At 40.4% G+C, this 20,610-nt stretch overlaps 1 protein-coding gene across 8 annotated transcripts in view; it reads right to left on the reverse strand.

Annotated features, from left to right (window-relative positions):
- kcnh5b (potassium voltage-gated channel, subfamily H (eag-related), member 5b) overlaps positions 1-20,610 on the reverse strand; it is a 110,351-nt gene that overhangs the window by 58,486 nt on the left and 31,255 nt on the right. For all 8 annotated transcript variants that reach the window (XM_079370254.1, XM_079370255.1, XM_079370261.1 and 5 more), the window contains 2 exons: positions 16,342-16,499; positions 14,502-14,773 (listed from right to left, as the gene is read on the reverse strand). In XM_079370254.1, the coding sequence (XP_079226380.1) occupies positions 14,502-14,773; positions 16,342-16,499 (430 nt within the window). The remainder of the gene's footprint in view (positions 1-14,501; positions 14,774-16,341; positions 16,500-20,610) is intronic.

Consider the following 20,610-nt stretch of genomic DNA (forward strand, 5'->3'; position numbering starts at 1 on the left):
GTATATTCTTTGTGATGCAGATACAATTACTCCAAATAAATGACTATGAGATAGACATTTATAAGCACTTATACAACTCAATAGTTATTACTTCAGCTCTTTATTCACCTTTTTACTGTTTAAAGAGCATATTGCAGGTTAAAGACAAAACTTAACTAATCATAGGAAAATACGTTAACAATACTGTTTTTAAAGAAATTCTGAAATTAATAACCCACAGGGTCTCCTGGAAACGTTTTAGTACGTTTTCGCACGTCTTTGCTTTTTACTTCCGCATTCGGCTGTGACGTAACATAAGGGAGTCCCGCTGAATCCCCGTCTGTTTAACATAGAAAATCATGGATCCGAGTGTCACTCCCGTCAATAAAGAGGAAGAAGACATGTATTCCTTTACATATAATGGTCCACTGGCTTATTATTCTGAACCTGTTAAATGTGATAGAGAGCAGAAACAGGCAGGATTAAAGGAATAACGGCCTCAGGAGAGAAGTGAAGCTGTGGTGTGAGGAGAGACCCGGAGCAGGCGTCCTGCTGAGTGACAGGTGTCAGCTCGCCATATATGGGCGAGTGCTGTGTTCACATCAGCATATGTAAAGTTTGTAATCACATTCAATCAATTAAAAAACTATTTGTAGAAGGTGCAAGTGACGATCATTCACCTTTACATTGTATGGGAGCTGCTTGTAAAAACGGCAAATCTGTACAACGTATTACGGTGCCGCGCTGTGCGCGCGCGAGAGAGAGCGAGAGAGAGAGAGAGAGAGAGAGACAGACAGACAGACAGACAGACATAAAACCCGATTACACGGCCTGTGCAAATGCAGCACCATGTCTTAATTGTTTATTCCTCATGCAGCCCAGTGCTCACGTTGTTATAGAAAATACAGTGTATGGTGCAGGATCACGGCGCACGTAATCCACACAAACATGCACAACAGCGCACACACTCCACAGTTTAATGCGTGCACATATATTAGGCTACTACAAAAAGTTTAAAGTTTTAATTGGATAGAGGACCGACGTAAAGCTTGTGTTTCTGTTTGTTTCCAAACCGCGCGTTCCGTCTTTTCCCACTGCGCACACACAAACACACACACACACACACACACACACACACACTCCACAGTTTAATGCGTGCACATATATTAGGCTACTACAAAAAGTTTAAAGTTTTAATGGGATAAAGGACCGACAGAAGTAAAGGTTGTGTTTCGTTTCGTTTCCAAACTGCGCGTTCCGTCTTTCCCCACTGCGCACACACACAAACACACACACACACACACACACACACGCGCACACACACACACGCGCTCTCTTGTAACAGAGTTGGATTTATAATAAATCGTATGACTACATATATTAAAACAGACTGTCCGGTGTCTATTACGCTCACACTAGAGAATATACAGAGGATTCCAGCAGATCAAATCATTAAACGCTTTCTGTCTGCGTATATAATATTTTATGTTAAACAGCCAGAGATTTAAATCATTAATAAGGAAACGTTTTTGTGTCTGATACCGAAATATTCAACGTGTCTGTTCGATCGTTTCTGAGGTTGTGAGAATAATTCACCAAAACACACTATGAATAATCAAGCCACTTACACTGTGCACCTGAATGTGCGCCGCTCAAGTTACAAACTATAGCAGGGAGGCATCCTGTCTGTTCTCACTCACTACCACGTATCATTACTCCTCTTTAATCATGTTTTAGCCTGTTTTTTTGTGCTTTAATTCTTTTGTGCTGCCTTCTAAATGTTTGTTTGTAAAGTGTTTGATGCTCTCGGTGCAAGACAAGTTCCCCCAGGGGCAATAAAGGCTTCATTCATTCATTCATACACGGACGCATAAAGCCGATCAAAGCAGAGTCAGAGAACGGGACTCCCTCATGTTACGTCATATGACGCGTTGTTGAAAAAAAAGCACGTTCTAAACGGCTATGCTAAAACAGCCACTTTCTCCTCTAAATTAGAGCACTTATGTGTTGTAGAACATATTAAAAAAATAACCTACTTATTTTACAGCCATTAACAAACTATATAAAATATTAATTACAAATTTTTTTTAACCTGCAATATGCTCTTTAAAGTTTTAAATTCATCTGCAGATAAAAAAATATCTGCCTTTCTAAAACATTTAACCAATGTCAAGCAGATGCAGGCGAGGATGTCAAGCAGGGCTGCGACACAAACCACTATTGGTCAGGAGGTTAACCTCAATGCCTCTTATGATATTTGGTAATATCTGGTCACTGCATTTTGGTCAGTTATAAAAACAAACACTATGACATGCCGACAATAGCATTAATTCATACTTGGCTGGCCAATGTAGCATGTAATAATGAGTGTTTCGAAAAGGAACCAAAAACTTTTTTTTTTTTTAATGGACGAATCATTTGGGGGCGACTTGAGTGTTATAGCCTAATTCCTCAGGCCTATATGCCACTCATGCACTTGACTTGGATTGTCTACTGATTACATCATCTTACTTGCCACAGCATACATCCCTGCAGTGAAGTGAGTGAGGACAGAGTGGAGGACAGTCAAAACATGGCCTCCATCAAGTGTTGAGGCCCTGTAGGGTTGTTTTGACTGCATCACATACGAGCTGTCCTTGGATTGAAGCACTAGTCTAGCATTCACAACATCACAATACACTGCATTCTTTGTTGACTATTTAAATGGCTCACACTAATACGACTTATAAGACATTAAACACAACTCCATACATGGCAAAAGAGCAGCACACATACACTAACATCTCTGAAAACTGGAAATCTTGCAAAAAGCTCAAACGCAACTTCCAAAGCATGGCAGACTATGAAACAAGTTAAATGTGTAGGATTTAAAATCAGTGTAGCCACAATGTTCTTTTATGCTGATTGTATTACTCACAACGCTGATAAAATCCGACATCAAGCCTGGTACTGATGAAATCCTGGACCCTCTACAGATTGGTTACTGTCCTGGAAGTAGATGGATGATGATTAACTGTTGCTGCATTAGAGCATTCACAGTCCCTTGGAGAAGACTGGCACAATAAATCTCTGTGGTTTGCCAGCTGTTTTTAACCTATTCTTTAAATTACAATCAAACATTGTTGATAGACAGGTGTATTTAATTGATGTAAAATACTTGAAGATTATTGGTTGAGGGGAAGTATGGATCTGATTTCAGGGCCGAGTGCCTCCTGAATTTGGCCACTTAGTGTCCACAGAGTAAGTGAGTCAGAGGAAAGAAGAGAGAGAGAGAGAGAAAATGGGAAAAAGAGGGACGCTGGAGAGATGTAGATGTGGAACTTCCTAGGACAAAAGGGTAAGAAGCATACAGAGAAAGCATTAGGGAAGAAGAAAGGGATGGCTCGATCAGGGGAAAAGTGAGAAAAGGATAGTAGAAGGGAAAAAAAGCGCAAGATGGCTCTTTAAGGATTAGTGTACTAATCGCCTCACAGTCAAAGAAAGACCACACACCGGACAGACTCCCACAGGATCAGAAAAATAGAGAGCCCCTTCTTTTCCACTCCTTCACCATCTATTTTTTTTCTGAGTGGATTTGTTTCTCCCTTTCTCTCTGTAGTGCTTTCCAAACTAATCAGAGTATCTCAGTTGAGAAGGCAGAGGGGAAAATGATACTCCGAGATGCTTCTTACTCACCGTCTTTCCCATCCTTTTCCTTCCTTCCTTCTGCTTCTTTTCCTCCTCTCTTACCCAATTTCCATTCATGTTTACCACATGTGCACTCTTCCTTCATCCCACTCGAATATCTTACCCCATTCCTCCTGTACCCCAGCATCGTTTTCATCAAACCTCCATCTCTTCCCTTCCCATCTACTCCTCAGCTCCCTGTGGAGAGTTGGATACGTGTGCACAGGGTTAGTCTGGAGGATTTCCAATCCACTGAGTGAAACCCAAACTTATTATGGGAATGTGTGGAAACAGCTCAAGGCTCCAGGAGGGTCCTTGCGACAGCCCTTTTAACATCAGGCAGAGTTTAAAGTCAAATAAACACTTAGGAGAGTGCCAAAGCAGACACCATCCTCCAGGCCTTCTTTACCCACTTCTTTGTCTTTGTCCTCTTTCTCTTTCTGCTGAGCCTGTTAAGCCTTTTCCGCTTAGAATGCAAGACCATCAGGCTACATTTGCTAGCACAACCTTCCGCATAGCAGCACACATCACTGGAGCCACAAAACCCTTTGGAGTCTAGGTTATTCCCATTTTAGCCTGTAAGCTAGCCCCTGAAAATGAACCCTATTGTTTGGTATTCAAATCCTGCCATCACATACCTCGCATTTTTTTTTCATATTGAAAATATATATATAAACATATTGGGGTATTTTTTTTTCATATTGAAAAAAAAATTGCCCAACTTTCCAAGTCATTTATCTGGTGTCAAGTCTCAAAATCAGGTCAAAAAGTGTGCAAAGGCTGCGGTTCCTGAAGTGGGACGCCCAGATTCAAATCCAGCCCTTGGCTCCTTTCCCATATGTCATTCCCAACTCTCCCCTTCCTGATTCTGACTCTATCCACGATCACTTCTCCACAATTACGCCATAAAGAGCCCAAAACATATCTTTAAAAGAAAAATAAAAAAAAGTGAAGGAAAGACTTAACCATTAGGGTACGTTTGTCTTTTTTCTTCATAGCAGGTTAACCGTTTGCTGTTGCAAGAATCATCTTGTGTCAAGCAGTCGTCTCCAAATATTCTTTCATTATTGATGAACAAGAAATGGATGGTCTGATTATCTCTGTTGGATTAAATATCCAGTATAAAAAGTTTGGTTTTTTGTTAGGGATAAAATTTACGAAGAACAAAATCTTAAGGTCCATGTATCAGCAAAAAGTACTTTTGAATAAAACCAAGGGGAATTGTCTCACAACAATGGACATGTTTGTGAGGGAGTTAAAAGAAAGACTCAATGGTACGCTGAATAACCTGTTGGGTCGGATTTCTCTTCTTGCACTACAATTAGAGGCTTTGCTCAGCTTTACTGCTGCAGTGATAGATCAAAGCGGCGGGCCTTTCCCATCGCTTTGTGGTCTTAACCGTCCTCACCTCTGTGATCCAGGTGTCCTATTAAAAACACTTTCACAGCGTTCTCCCTCTGTGTTATTAAAAAAGAAAACCAACCAGGGTGACAGCAACAACAGAGGTTGATGATTTTGTTTCTCTCTCCCTACATTTGTGAGGAAATGTCTTTCACCTTAACAAACACAGAGAAGAGCATGGTCATAGAGTTCAAAAGAGGAAACAATTCTCCCCCGCCAATTAAAACATGTAACAAACTAGAAGGTTTACAGTGTGGAGGTTTGAGTTCACTCTGGAAGTATTGTGTTTTTTTACCTATCAATCAAGAGCTGTGTTTCTGTAACCTTTTCAGCTTGTCAGTGCTAGTGTCAGGAACAAAAATGCACTAAATGGCGGTGTCAGCTGGAGTGGGGAAGATTGTAGGAATTAGACAAAGCCATTTCAGTTTAATAAAAAAGGTCTTGTAAAAAAACCATGCAATCATTTCCAGACTGAAGTCTCTGCCAGTGCTCTGAAGTCCCTATTATTCTCTTAAGTGCCAGTTTCAGTCTGCTAACAAAGAAAAGTGATGGCAGAACCATCTTTTTTTTAATTTTCTGCGAACAGATCGTGGGTATTAATATTATTATGGTTTAATGATTGTGATTTTAAAATCTATGATAACAAGAAATATCACTAACTCCTCCTCTGGAAGTTAAAGTTAAGTTTGTTTGTCAGTTAGGTTAGATCTTTAATTGGAAGGTTGGCTGGTGTACCAGATGCTATATTGTTTATATTTGTATTATCACAATTGACTAAAGACAGAAATCCCATTTATATCCCTATTCTCCTGTGGACTTTATGTCACTCCTTTTTACTCTGATCACCAGACACCTCAGGGGTTAACTCATCCTGCAGGTGTATTTTATATTCTGCAGGTTTGGGGACCTGGATTCCGAGACCAAAAGAAACCTAAATGGAAAAAGGCATCTACTCAGTGCAGAATATTTAGCATCACCAGCAAAGCGAATGTACATATGAAACTAATCTATCATGACAAGCTGTACAGCAACAATACAGTGAAGTTATGTGTGACAGCGGAGCTGCTTGAACAGGAGCATTATGGTCCCTTTGTTATTTGTGTTGCTCATTTTACAGCACAACAAAAAGGTGTCCCTTTGCATTAGATGGCTTCTGCGGCTTCATGAAGGTTCTACACTCTTTATATACAGTATGTATGATGGGCTGCCTTGATGCAGAGTTCTATATTTCCATACAATAATGCTCAAATCAAAGCTTTTTTTTTTCATAAAGGAACATTATTAAACTTTAAAACACCAAGAAAACCTTGTCAAAAGAACGAAGCATCGGAAACACGTCTGAATTTAAAAATGAAACACTTCACTTTTTTTACTCTTTTTATTGGAGTTGATATGTCGGCACAGTCTTAATGTTGTTTCTGAAAGAGAATGGAGTACAATCTAAGGGATTGTTTGGGGGGGGGTTTTTGGCAAATGTATAATGTTTGGTAAGGGAATATTTATTGACAAAAATATATAAATATATATAAACTATATAGATAAATATGTCGCGAAAAACAAAATATTAAATTTGGCAATCTTTCTTTAGATAGCTAAGAAAGAAGAAGACAGTGTTATAACCCTCTCGTGTTAATGTATGTATTCACAGTTTAGACTATAACGTGTTATCAGCACAGATGGAGGCTGTTTGTACGAGGGGAACACAGTGAACTGTAAATATTACTGATCATTTGTAAAAACTGCGTTTTATACCCCCTGTTGAGTGTGATCACGTGCTGAAGGTGGAATTAGCCACGAGTTGCCACAACACCTTTAAAAGGATTGTTCTACAACTTGCTAATGGTGTTATGTATTACATATCACGTCATCAGCTGTTATGTTGATTGCTTCTAAACGGTGCTGATGAAAATTGTATGATCCTAAATGTTAACTTTTATTCATGGGCTGCGTTAATGTGCATGTATTTATGGATGTGTGTTTTTAAGGGTTCACATGTTAGTTATTTTTTCTCTACATTTTGTGCTAAATATAATTTGAGGCCTCTAACTGGGAGTTGTGCGTTGGCTCAGAAAAGCTTTTCATTTCTTTTGCTGATGGTGGCAGTTAGAGTTAAGTGGTCCATTAATCCCTGAACTGTCTTTGACAAACAGGGTGTAAGACATGTTGGAGGACAGCTAGGAGAGACGCACAGAGGGGATGTATGGAAGAGGAGTCGTACTGATCGGCCTCTAATAGGAAGAGGAGTCATTCAGATATCAGTATACACACAGTCCTTTGGTTCAGACTGGGTCGATTATATGAGGAGACAGTGGACAGGCAGACTGACTAGAGGACAGACGAACACAACAGAGGACAGAGGGACGGATTGCCAGATGAGTAGTGACAGAAATTGTTAACACAATAAAGAAGTAAGAGATAGAGAGAGGAGAATGTTCGTTCTGTTCTGATCTGACATCTACGACTCATTACATGAAGTTCTTGTTAACCAAGAAGTTTGAGTTGTAAGCAATCATGTTGTAACATGAGTTCATGTTTGTGTGGTCCTCAGCTGTGACATTTTTTTATCATTCAGTGCCCTGAATCCAAATCACCTTATTTTAAAACATTCAAGTTACAACGGTAATCTCTGACTTCGTTGTTTCGTCGTTTTGTGCCTTTGTGATCACTGAAAGAGTGGTTTTAACTGCGGCGTACGAATCGCCCCTGCAACTGTCTGAATAAGTGCAGCCATTTTTGGAAACAAAAAAAGAGGTTTGACTATTTGTCCTTGTTCCTATTTTTAAAATATAGTTAAGACATTCAATAACCTCTTGCCTCCATTATTGGTGTGCCAGTGGTCAAAAAAATAAATAAATATCAACCACAAGGCCAACCAGAGGTCATAGGGCTAAACTGGCTGCCATTTTACCTAAGGAATTTTGCGCCTCTAACAGAGAGCATTCGTCAGGCGAGATTAACTTTGAAATGAAGAAGAGGGTCAGAGAGGAGTATAAACAGGCAGCGAATCTGACGTGCAGCACTTGACCCACACTTGGTCTTTGGTCCCCATCTTTCATTCTCTCTTCTTGTTTTCATTCTCCCAACTGTTGTCTTTTTCAAAACTGAATGTTTGTTTCATTGTTGCACTGACGATATCGCCGGTTTCATGCAAGCGTCATGCAAAAGCTCAGCCAAATATTCGACAACTCACTAAAAAGGATTTCTTTCAGAATAAATACATATTTGAGGGCGTAATTGGTTAACTTGGTCAGGTGTTCTGTCCGTCTCTGACATGCAGCATGCTGCTTTGATTGATAGGAGGTAGAGTGAATGTATTGTGTCGACGCCTGATAAATCAATCACTGTGATCTGCTGAGTCTGACAGATCCTGACACCGTTCTTTCAGATGACAGCCTGAACAATAGCCTCTAACATTATTTGCTGAAGGTTAAGGTTTCATTTTACCTCTGCCATTGTTATTGAGCTCTACAAATAGCCTGATGACCGTCAACTAAAGGAAAAAGCATCACAGGCCATTGTTAGTCTTTTGGCTAAAATTTGATGTCGACAGTTCATTTTTTTAAATGAATCAGGAGTCTTGTTAGATCTTTGACATGTTATAAACATTTGTGGATATACAGTAAGTATCTTTTAAGATGAACATTTTTAGTGTTACATTTCTTTATCTTAAAGCTCAGAACTTCCTCAATAACCGCTCTCCTCTCCGAGGAAAGTGCAGCAGTGCAGAAATCAGAATTCCCTTCAATGACTCACTTACTTAGACGAGTGCTGATGAGACAGAAAGAAACCCATAATCTTTTTTAAAGAGCAACCCTAAGAGATTGGATGAAACAATGATGTCCAGACTTGATGCAAAAAAAGCCAAGCCTATCTTTTTGACCCACAATGCAACACCACAACATGCAGAGATAATCACAGCGGGTGTTGTTTTTTTGTTTGCACCAGGCTGTAAACATGTTTATTCCTGCTGTAAAAATGTTTACATGGGGAGTCCTTAGCTTTTGCAGTTGGCCTCGAGTGGGAACTCGTAGGACTGCAGTTGTTTCTTTGTTTTTTTAAGTTCCACATTGACTTCGTTTTTTGACACCGGTGGTTGATGCATTTTCGTCACTGTGACATCACTGCAGGATTACTGGTGCCAAACAAGCCCGCTTCAAACTCCACCAAATTCTTGGTTAATGCTAAGAATTGCAACAGGTATATCATTTTTAGACAGTCCTATTTTTAAATGCATAAATATTTTTTGCAGGAGGATATATATATGTTGTGAAGTGTTTTAATGCCTTTAACAGAAAGCTAAAGATGGCTTTGCTGAGTGTAGGTGTTTCACATTCACAGTTGCCAATAGTACCACAGTGGTGACCCATAACTGCTGGCTGGCTCATAAGTGCTTAGTGATATGTGGGAAGAAAATAAAAACTTTGAAAGTGAGAATACCTAGAGACATACTAATATTTATCACGGCAGAATGAGCAGATGGCCCTCCTGGCAAATTACGGCGCAATAAAGACAAAGCAAGTGTCGTGCTTGAGGAGGATAAACATCAGCCAACCTTATTTTTCACAACCTGGCAACCTATCATTTGTATTAACGGCTTCTAACTATGCAGGAGAGCTTCAGTAAATGATTTATCAGCCATTAACACAGATGTAGCATTTCTGCTGCAGCTCTACAATGCTGTAAAGAGCCTCATTTGTATTATATGCACTTTTATAGTCATGGAACAATCTGCAAAACAAGCTTAATGTCTGTGTCTGTCTCACACATGAGCTCTCAGTCACTAAGATCAGAAATGTGCCCACACAGCCTGTCGATGGTCGTCCACGCCAGGAAGACTATCAGTCACAGCCAGACAGAAGTGACACTGAGGAGCATGTCATGTCGCTGTATTGTTTACTAGCAAGCTGAGGCCGCTCGCTGTCCAGTTGCCAGCAAACACACAATATGGAGAAAAGCCCAGGGAGGTTCTGGCTCAGCCCGATACTAAACTCCAAGACCGAAAAAAGGTTGCACCGGGACAAACACACTTTTGTTCCAAAATGAGATTTGGCCGTTTTAAGACGTTTGTTTTCACCCAGCATCTTTTATCAATATAGTGCTTTATAAAAAAAAAGGCTTAATCATAACACTTTGCACAGAGAGGATCCTCTGGAGTTCTGGCAAATTGAAAATTGGCTTTAAGGTTTATACAACAGGAGGAACACTGGTGTTCCCTGCCAAACACTTAAAGGAATAATGTGAGAACGTCTCTAAAAATAAAAAACTGGCTATTTGCTTTCTGTTTCTCGACTCACAAGTTGTTTAGTTTTTACAACTTTTTCTTGTAGATTACTGGGCAGATGCAGACATTATGATGGATTCTCTGCAAGTACAGTTTAGTCTTATGGGAGAGAGCTTCTTTTTGGGCACTTATTATATGTACTAAGCCTTTAACTTTGTGCAGCCACATGAGCCGCCACAAAAGAGGGATGCACTGATTTCTGCTTCACAAAACTTGGCAAAAGTTGAAAGTGTTTCAGGTTCAGAATGCTGGCACTGTGGGAAGAGTGACCGGCAAAGACATGAAAGAAGATAGACTTCAATCGAGACCTAATTGTGTGTATCGGAATTATAACGAATCAAATATTTTTGAAAATAACCAATCTCTAATGTTCAGAAATGAAGCCAACGCTGAAGTGCAAGCGACTGCAGTTCTGTGACTGTCTGCATAAGGCTGGCTCCAAAAACAAAGGAATCCTCATTAGGACCCATGATAAAATATGCATCTTTAAAGCCGAAATAAACATTATTTACAGACTGCTGCAGAAACATCCTGGACTTAATTGCTTGGGGTTTTTTTAATCAGTTCAAACTGCACAGTGGTCAAATTGAGGGTAATGTTAGGGCATCAGTTTGAATGTTTCTGTGACACTCAGGGTGGCATGCTCAAATGTTGATATCATATCGGTTAGATTTCTGGTAAGGTAATTGCTCATCAGCACCCGAGCGCCCTCTATTGACCAGCAGCCATTAGTTGTATAAGAAGCAGACATGTTATAATCCCATCAAGCAAACAAACCTCTCGCCTCTTTCTTCTGCTCTGCTACCATATAAAACTTCCTTCACTTACTTTAGACATTTCTATTTAACATAAATCACCACATGCAGTACTCCTGAGCTGCTCATGTGTAAAGCAGCAGATAGACCAAAATAAAGGCACAAACAGTTTAACGCTTTGTAAAGGACAAACGTTTTTAAAAGAAAACTGGGACATAAACAAAACAGGCCAATAAACATTATATCTATGAATCTGATTGAACGTTTGCTCTGACAACAATACACTGAGCAACTCTGAAAATGAACCACCGATGGAAAAAGAAACTCTGCTCCTATTCACATGCTGTAACAGATTTCGAGGAATCATTTCCCTGTTGCTCAATCAACACAGAATCATTTCCGAGTTTATTGAGCAGAAAACAACAAATCTAAAAACGGTTCCAAATCAGCAGGTTTGCATGTTGGCAGACAAAAGCGAACGCTCCTCATGACTGTCCAAGCATACTAAATGTGTTGAATAATGTACAGCTGCTTTGGCCTGAAGGCAGAAAGCTTCTAGGACAAAACACAACGTACAAACACGGACGAACAATCGCAGACGAAAGAAAGAGGGAAAAAAAGACAGGTACGAGATTCATGGTGCCGGTACATCTGGCCTGCTAATCAGTCAGTTGGTAATAAAAAGGCATATACCTTATACATTAGCACACAATTATTGTGATAAGATATACATGGAAAACACATTTTGGTAACCCATTCTTTTGTACTTCCTTATTGGGTAATTATCCGATAATTATGTTGTAATACCGCTGGAAATAAGAAGGTAACTACAGCTGAATTACAAAGAAAAAGCTTCTCCATTACCGATAAGTTCAGTGAAGTACCGCAGACTTCTGACTGGTTTCAGATGACAATAACTCAGATATCATTGTGTACATTTCAGGACACTATACGCAAGAACAGAAACGTCTCCTCGATTACCCGATAATTCAAGAAGACCATGTCAGTTATCAAAGGTTTATGTTGTAACAGCACATGCTTTATCGAGTAATGTTAACAAATTTACAATAAATGGCTTTGTTTATTATGCTTATTGTTCCTGACCATACCCGATATTATTTAATTTACCTCTTAAAGTTTAAACTATGAAGAAATAAATCAGTACTTTTCTTGACTGTTATTGATCACTTATCTGTGCAATCAGCAGCAGACTTGTAGCATGAAGGTTCCATGACATTACGAAGTAAAACATCTCGAGGTAAGAAAGCTGGAACTGAACTGTAAAAAGGAAGGGTGACTGAAATGTTATCGCAGAGACCTAACGGCATATCTTTATCAATGACATAACAACAAACCCTCAATCCTCTTTTTCAAAAAGACATCTATGCAGTTGCATCTCTCCTCAACTTTGAACTGATCCTTAAAAAAAAACTTTTCTGTTTGTTTTCCTCTGTGAAAGCCTCAAGGGAGCGCACTTGGTAGGAAAAAAAAGGAAGTACTCAAAGTCAGATTATGTACTTTGAGCCTTGCAGACTCTACATAAACTTAAATAATTGATGCACTGAAAGCAAGTGTTCCTGCAGGATATAGACACAAGCTCCATCAGGCCAGCAGAGAGAAACACTTCTGTTGTAAATTTGCCACTTTTGGAAAAACAAATCTCCCAAATCCGACTGCAAGTGTTCCATTATGAAAGATTGTAAAACCATCACTACAAGACATAAAACAGCAAATACTGTACACTGTTAAGAGCATTAAGTATTTATCGCCTGATATTTCCACTAGAAGATCCTGACAGTTTCAACGATCGAATGGGGTATGATGAGAGGGGCACAAACACAATATTACACAGGTGGTTATGAGATTAGGACTAATCAGGAGGGACTCTCGTCTGTGGCTAGAAAATCTTCAATGTGCATGGATCTGCAAACTGCAATATGAACCAACCTGCAACATTTATCAAAATGGAGGTGCTGTTTCAAATGTTAAGAGTAAGAGTCGATAAAGTCCATTATTAAAGAAATATGAATCTGAGGACGGCAGAAGAAATTAATTTATTGTTTTGTCTCTAATGTAAACTGCAGTCCAAATACAAACAATTTATTGGTATTTTTTTTTCCACCAATCAAAGCCCTCATAAAAACAACTGCGTGGACCTGCATCTAATTTGATTGGAAGTAGATGTGAGGAGGAGTGATAATGGTTGTGGGAAAAAAACTATTTAACTGCAGGTTTGGAACTGGATGAGAACTCCAGTCTTACCGCACAAATGTAATTTGTGAAGCTTTGCAACAAACTGGAAGATGAACCCTGATAAATAACATTATCTTTTGTAACACAATATACTGAAGTTAGGGGTTTTTTTTTCCTACTCGAGACACTGACATTTATTTTAAAAAAGAGTAAAATCAGATTCAAATTATTTCTAAGATTAACCGCAGGCAGCTCAGTTTGCCATTAATCATGTCTGTCACTTGCTCTCTTTTGTTATTCCGCTCAGTTTTCAGCTTCTTTCATCGTCAGTGAGGAGTCTCCTGCTGTGCAGATCTGTGTGCAGCCTCTGTGTGCTGTACAACTGAATTAACAACAACGCTCCAGCTAACAGGCTCCATTAAATCCCGCTGGATCATTTCCATATAGTAAAATGAATAATGTAAAAAAAAAAAAAAAAAAAAATGCGTTGTATCTTTAAAGAAGTTCAATTATTCTGACCCTTATTTAAAAACATGTTACAATGTTGGATGTCCACACTTAACCTTAGCAACGTCTTTTTAAACAGAAGATACACATTTGTTGGCATAATCCCAGGAAATATTTTCCTGCTGCTCTCAACGAGACATCACAAGAACTCCTTGAGATGGAGCAAAGTTGTAGGACACGCCCACCCAAAAATCGCACTTTTCCCTGCGGCTGCAAAAGGAGCTGGCCATTTGAAGAAAAGTGGGCGCAAAGGAGGACTTTAAAGAGACAGCAGCTGAAATTCACCGTTTTGCTCCTTCTGTAGATAATGTTTTGAGAACCTCATGTACTGTAGTGGAAATTGCATAATGTATCACTCACTATTCAAACTCTTGAGCCAATCGAGACACACCAACATTTTAACTGTAGGCTACAGTGGTCACACAACACAACCAGCATGAAGTAAAACTTTTACACAGCACAACATTCTGCGTCAAACATCAACACATCATAAAAGACTCCACCACCCGAATTCCCTACAGGGAGCTGCCTCAGTGGATTTGCTCAGTATTCAACATTGCACAGCATTACAGTGTTATCTTCTGAATCGACCTGACCTCGTGTCATTTTTCACGCTCTCCAATGCACCAAACGCACAACAACATATACGGTCTGGCCTCCAGCAAGCCACAGCTGCAACACATTTAAAAAGCAAGAAAATCTGAAAATCTCCTACTCACATCCCACCATCATCATGGCCACAGAGAAGATCTTCTCCCCGTCCGTAGAGGGGGCTATGTTTCCAAAGCCGATGGTCGTCAGGCTGGTCATGGTGAAATACAAAGAGGTGATGTATAGAGAGTCCTTCCCAGGCCCGCCCTCCCATTGGCCTGATCCACTGGCGTTGTAGCGGTAAGGTGATCCAATGTTGATAGCTAACTGGTAGAGCCAACTGTCCATCTTTATGGTGTTGGTCGCTTCGTCGATGACCTCGTAGTCTCCTATGCTGTACCTATTGAGGACATCATCAGAAGAATTAGTCTGCTTAACAGGTGTGATGGAAGTTTAAAGCTCCTAATAATGAAACAAACTAGATTTTATACTTTCATGACTAACTAAAGCAAACAATACCATCAGCTTTAAGACTGATTGTTTTTCTACAGTTATGTATACCCCTGAAACTACTTAGCCAGGGAAGGTGTCAGACAAAGTGATGAACATTCACTCGACACAGCCAGTATTATGTTTGTTTCATAACAAGTGAAAACCTCCCGGCAGTCACATGATGTAACCCGACACATTCCTGCCAAAAATGTTTCTTATTCAAATTTAATTGGAAAAACAAATGAGTAATAGATGAGACGAGGCAACGTTACCTTTTCTTTTAAAAAAGTGCATTAAAGCAGTTCTCTGTTGCACGTCCTTGTAACTAGAGGACAAAACGCCAACTCAAACACAAAAAAATGTCTTAATCCTTCCGTCTCTTCATTTGCTTTACGAATATGTGACAAGCTACTTAGTGATCTTAAATCTGGTTATTAAAACCATTAATCATTTAGGTAAGAGCAGATGGAGGAGCAGAAAGAAAATTCACTTTGGTCTGTCAAGGCTCATATTCAGTTATTAAAGTAATTTATTTTTCACATTCATCATAACATGAAAACTTTAAACAGCTTTAGGGGATGAAATAAACTCTTCTGTTTGGACATTCATGTGAAATTAAACTGCAGATTTGACCTCAGATTCAGTCTCAAAGCAGGAGAACAAACATATCATTGTTGTCTAATGAGAGAATGATTAAAATGGGTTTGGCTTTCTTTTGTAGGAACAGAAATGATTTGTTACCAGCAATTAATGGAGCCTCGCGTTCGTTCAGGCATGCCACGGAGGCACGCTCTAATATTGTGCCAGAGTTTGTGTCAGCTGATCTCACTCAATCCTCATCAGCTGATGGCCAGCTGATCTGCTGAAAGCATCCTATTGGCCAAATAGTTCTTATGCCGCCGTATTTAAACCGCTCGAGCACACCTATGCTTCTCTGCTCCCTCTGCATGCTGCATTTACAAGTGCATTTGCATTCCTCCTCCTCCTCCTCCATTTATGCTACTCTGGCTTAATCAACGTCATGCATGCTTGTCATTGATTGGGGGGGGTTGCTCCTTATCTCCCTGCTTTATAGCTTTGGGTGTATACATGGGAAGGGCAGGGGAGTGTGCTGTTACTGCCAAATGCTTTCCACGTAAGCAGGTGGAAAGGCAGGGAGATCCCTATGAGTCATACAGCCAAACATAAATAATTGCATCAAAGTATCCATTTTGACAGAGTGGTCCTGACTGAACTAAACGTTTAAACCACAGAATGTTCGAAGACAAAAGAAAGAGAAAAAAAACAGCGCTTGTATTGAGCGAAAACAGCAGCCGATCCTTTGGATTGTACAGATGGGGGGGACATTGTTTAGCATACAGAACTAATTAGGAACAGTTTGGAAAAACAAGTTGAATCACAGCAGCCAGCAGGAGATTTTTAATGTCACAAAATCGACAGTCTCTTAATGACTGTTTACAAAAAAGAACAGTTTACCAGATGCAGGCAAGCCAGTGAGCCACCAGTCCGAACACACACACCAGCAGCACCAGAACAGCTGCTCCATATTCCAGGTAGTGGTCCAGTTTCCGGGCCACCCGGCCCAGACGCAGCAGGCGGACCACCTTCAGAGAGCTGAACAGGCTGCTGATGCCCTGAGGGGGAGGAAGGGAGGGGAGGAGGGTAGAATGGAGAGAGATACGTTTATAGAATAGCAGTGGAGAGAAGGGGGGTTGGAAAAAGAAATGGAGAACAAGAGAAGTGAGAAAAGGTGAAGCATAGAGAGAGGAGACGAGGATATAGGAGATGGGAGAATGAGACATGTAGGAAGGAGGTTGTAGGAGAAGTGAAGGAGAGAAAAAAAAAAAAAAAGAATTAAGGTTAGTGTGCTTGGAGTTGTTAAAAAGTCACTATCCAGATTTAGTGTTAGTGCAAGGCCTGGGGCGTCAACAACATGTGTGCCTTATGTTACATGTCAGAGCGTCTGAATAGGATAAAGAAACAAAAAGAACCAGTGCTCTACTCAGCAGATATAGAGGACATGTTGGGCCTTTCTCTTTCAGCCTTGATGTGTTCTAAGCCATCTAAGCATTGAAACATGGCTACAAGGAAAGCATGTAGAACAAAACTCACCAACGCACACAAACGAACTCTGAGAAACTTGACTTTATTGGCGTAATACAGTCTTAGCCCTATTGGAGACTGCCTATTCAATGCTCCATATTTACGCCTCTCTGACCTTTAAGAATGACACACGTTCATAAAGGGGGAAATGAAGTTATCCTATATACTTCTATATACTCCTGCTATTGAAGATTGTAACAGTACAGGGGCCAGATGGGATCAGAGGAACCATCAAAGGGAGAACGCTGTGTGTGCATGTGCATACGTCACTCTGTGTGTGTGTGTGTGTGTGTGTGTGTGTGTGTGTGTGTGTGTGTGTGCAACACATCGTACTTTCATGAAGTTGTTACGTAATGTGAATTCAAAGACTCAGACCCACTGTTATCATCAATATGGATGTAAAAAGATGTAATGATGGAGCACTTTTAAAGTGATGTTGTGGAATCGCACTCTGAAAAAGATAACTACTTTTTTACACTTTACCCAATCACACGCTGATGGCAGAGGTCGCAGTGTAAAGTGACCATCAGAAATGACCGATCCAATGGATGCTGGGGATCGAACCCCCGACCTACTGCCTCTACCAACTGAGCCACAGCCTCCTGCTCCAGGTGAGATGATCATCTGAACAAGTATAACACCGTTGTAAACCACAAACTTCCTCAAACACAGTTAGCTGAGAGAGCCACTAAAAATAAACACAACAGACTGTTTAGAACCACAGGAGCAGCAGCAGCACCCCGAGGCGTCGGCATGCTCTGCACCATACGATTTAACACAATTAACAAAGCCGAGCGCTCAGAGCAGCAGAGGTTTAACGCAGTACACTCAGAAGCTCAATATTTACACACATTAAAAAAAAATAATAATACTTTGCTCATCTTGGAGCACAAAGAGAAACGTTGTAGAACAAAACCTGCAGGGTTATCTAATGCTGTAGGCTCTGGTGTTATGTAATAAAGCAGGAGACTGCTGAGGCCGAGGCGTGGTGCTCTCTGCAGCTTCCTTCCAGCTCCTCACTCTCAGCTCAGCTTTCACCTCCATGCTGATGTTCTTTTTCAGCCTCAATGTTTCCATCTGCATCAACTTGCTCCACAAAGTTCTCCATCTCATTTTGACCTTATTTCAACCTCAGTAAGTGTTTCTTTTCTGCAACAAATCAAGACAAGATTTCCTCCTGCAGTTTCAAAAAGTCTGACGATACTCTGCTGTACATATAGAAAGCCGGATTTTTTGCACGCACGCACGCACGCACGCAGCTAATTCATAATAAACTTTAACCCGTCAGCTGGAGGTCTGCAGAGGTTTCCTGCCGACGTTTCTTAATCGGAGGAGGGAGCCTGATTAATCAGGCTTGCCAGCTGTTGCCATGGTGATTTTGGATGCAGTCTTTTAGTTTGTGTATGTACATTTAGAAAAAATCAACAAAGAGCCGGGAAAATGGTTCATGGCTGTTGCTCTCACTGTGCAGGTTGGTGCAGTCTTACTACCAAAATATCAAACTTGTCAAAAAAATCGGCCAAAAATGGTACCGTGTACGCCACTCTTTACAGTGTTGTGTGCAGCGTTGCCATTCAAACTCTATAAAGCAAAACTTTAAGATCTATGGGTATTTCTTCACATGTGTGAGGTCATAAACATTTTCCAATTCGTGGGCCAGGCTCTCTGTGAGAAGGGAGATTCAGACCCCAAATCGTCCCAAATATCTATTTTTAAGTCTAAACCCCTGCCAAATGAACCACAGGGTGAGCTGCTTCCCACAATGCACAGTAAAGGTTTTAGACCGAGTTCTGTCAAACAAGTAGTCCTGCTGCCAGCCATTACTATACCACAGAATCAGCCTTAAGAAAGCCCCTGGTAAGGACTTAAAGGGATACTTCACCCATTTGCATGAAGCTTTGTATCATTAGAAACATGGTAGTAGTGTTGAATGGTCGTCTATCCAACCCTCATTTTGCCCTGAGACGAGAAAAATATGTTTTTCCTTGCCTGGAAGTTTTCTTCATGTGATGCAATATGACGCTTTTTGCATCACATGAAGTAAACTTCCAGGCAAAGAAAAACATATTTTTCTCGTCTCAGGGCAAAATGAGGGTTGGATAGACGACCATTCAACACTACTACCATGTTTCTAATGATACAAAGCTTCATGCAAATGGGTGAAGTATCCCTTTAAATGAACTGAATCTGTTGTTGGTAATTGGTGTAGCTGTCTAATAAGACCCTTCTTTATCTTTAATTGTTCTTAACTCATGTCATTCTTAAGCAGATCTCTACTGTGCTTTTGCCTTGTCTGAGGCTCCTGATGCAGGTTTTTTTTCCTGATGTCACACCAGCCAGCACTCTCCACCTCTCTCAGCAGCAGCTTCAAAGGCCTCCCATGGGACTCGGACAGCTCCCAGCTCATATGTAGATGCCTCTAAATTAAGTCGCCACAGGCCAGAGCAACGCTGATGAAAAGAGCATGAGTCGCTCTGCACAGCGCATGTAAAATCATGGCTCATAAGCACCTGTTTATCCAAACAGAGACCGGCGAAGTGAAACGGCGTACAGACAGATTACACGTCCATCGGGAAGCTCCTTTCTCAGCGCCGGCTTTTTCTCTCATTATTTTCAAAGCGCAGAAGGCACTGTTGCATGTTCCTGACAGCACTGGGAGCTTAACGTGTTTTCAGCACTCAATCCGGCAAGCATTAAATCATTGAAAATGTCTCAACTTTAAGCGAAAGAGTGCTATGCCTCAATTCGGTTAAATTGTCACTCAGCAGCAACAGCAGCCAAAAGCAGGACCATCACTAAGAAGCAAAAGCACACACAAAAAACTTTTCTTTTTTTAAAAAATCCTTTACAGTGTATGAAACTGAAAATGTGCAGGGGACCAAGAGCAAAGTTTCCAAGGGACTTGACATCTCCAGAGTTGGTGTTTCCATTGGTTCTCATTCTTCTCTCAGGCTAATCCGGACTGTTTTTCCACTCCTGCACATTTTCCTAGATGCAATCATTTCATGCTTTGATTCATTTAGGTGCCCTTTCATTAGTGGTGGGACAAAATGTTTATATCGGCATATATCCTTCTAAAGGGAATGATGTGCAGGAAAGGAGCCACAGCTCACCACAATGCATTATACCTGGTCTCTGAACTATGCACACCTTAATGGAATAAAGCTATTAATTACACCTGCTGTGAGAAAACAGAATATCTTCTGTAAAAAAAAAAAGAACATTCTATTGTTCTATATTGTATATATCAGCAAAAAAGGTGGAATAGCCTAATACATAAAAGGGCCACTCAACCCCTGAGGCGTTATGTATTATCCCACGCTATACATCACCTGAACACAGCATTTATATTTTAAGCTCTGATGGAGTACATTGAGCACACATTGAAACAATTTCATTGCTATGCTATTTTTGACAAACCATATGGCATGTCTTAAGAAGAAGAAGAGCTTCATCCAAAGCGAATGCACAGCAAGGTATATAGAGAAGAAAATACAGACAGAACATTCTGCTATTTTGGTATTAATCATCCGTGGCATGATGATGAGAGAGATGATTGTTCCTTAAAAAAGAAAATGTCTGTGGCAGCAGAGTAATCACAACAATAATGAGTCGGTGTGGACAGACAAAGTGAAAAGTAAT

The sequence above is a fragment of the Symphodus melops genome, assembly GCF_947650265.1.
Source record: "Symphodus melops genome assembly, chromosome: 19".
NCBI lineage: Eukaryota > Metazoa > Chordata > Actinopteri > Labriformes > Labridae > Symphodus > Symphodus melops.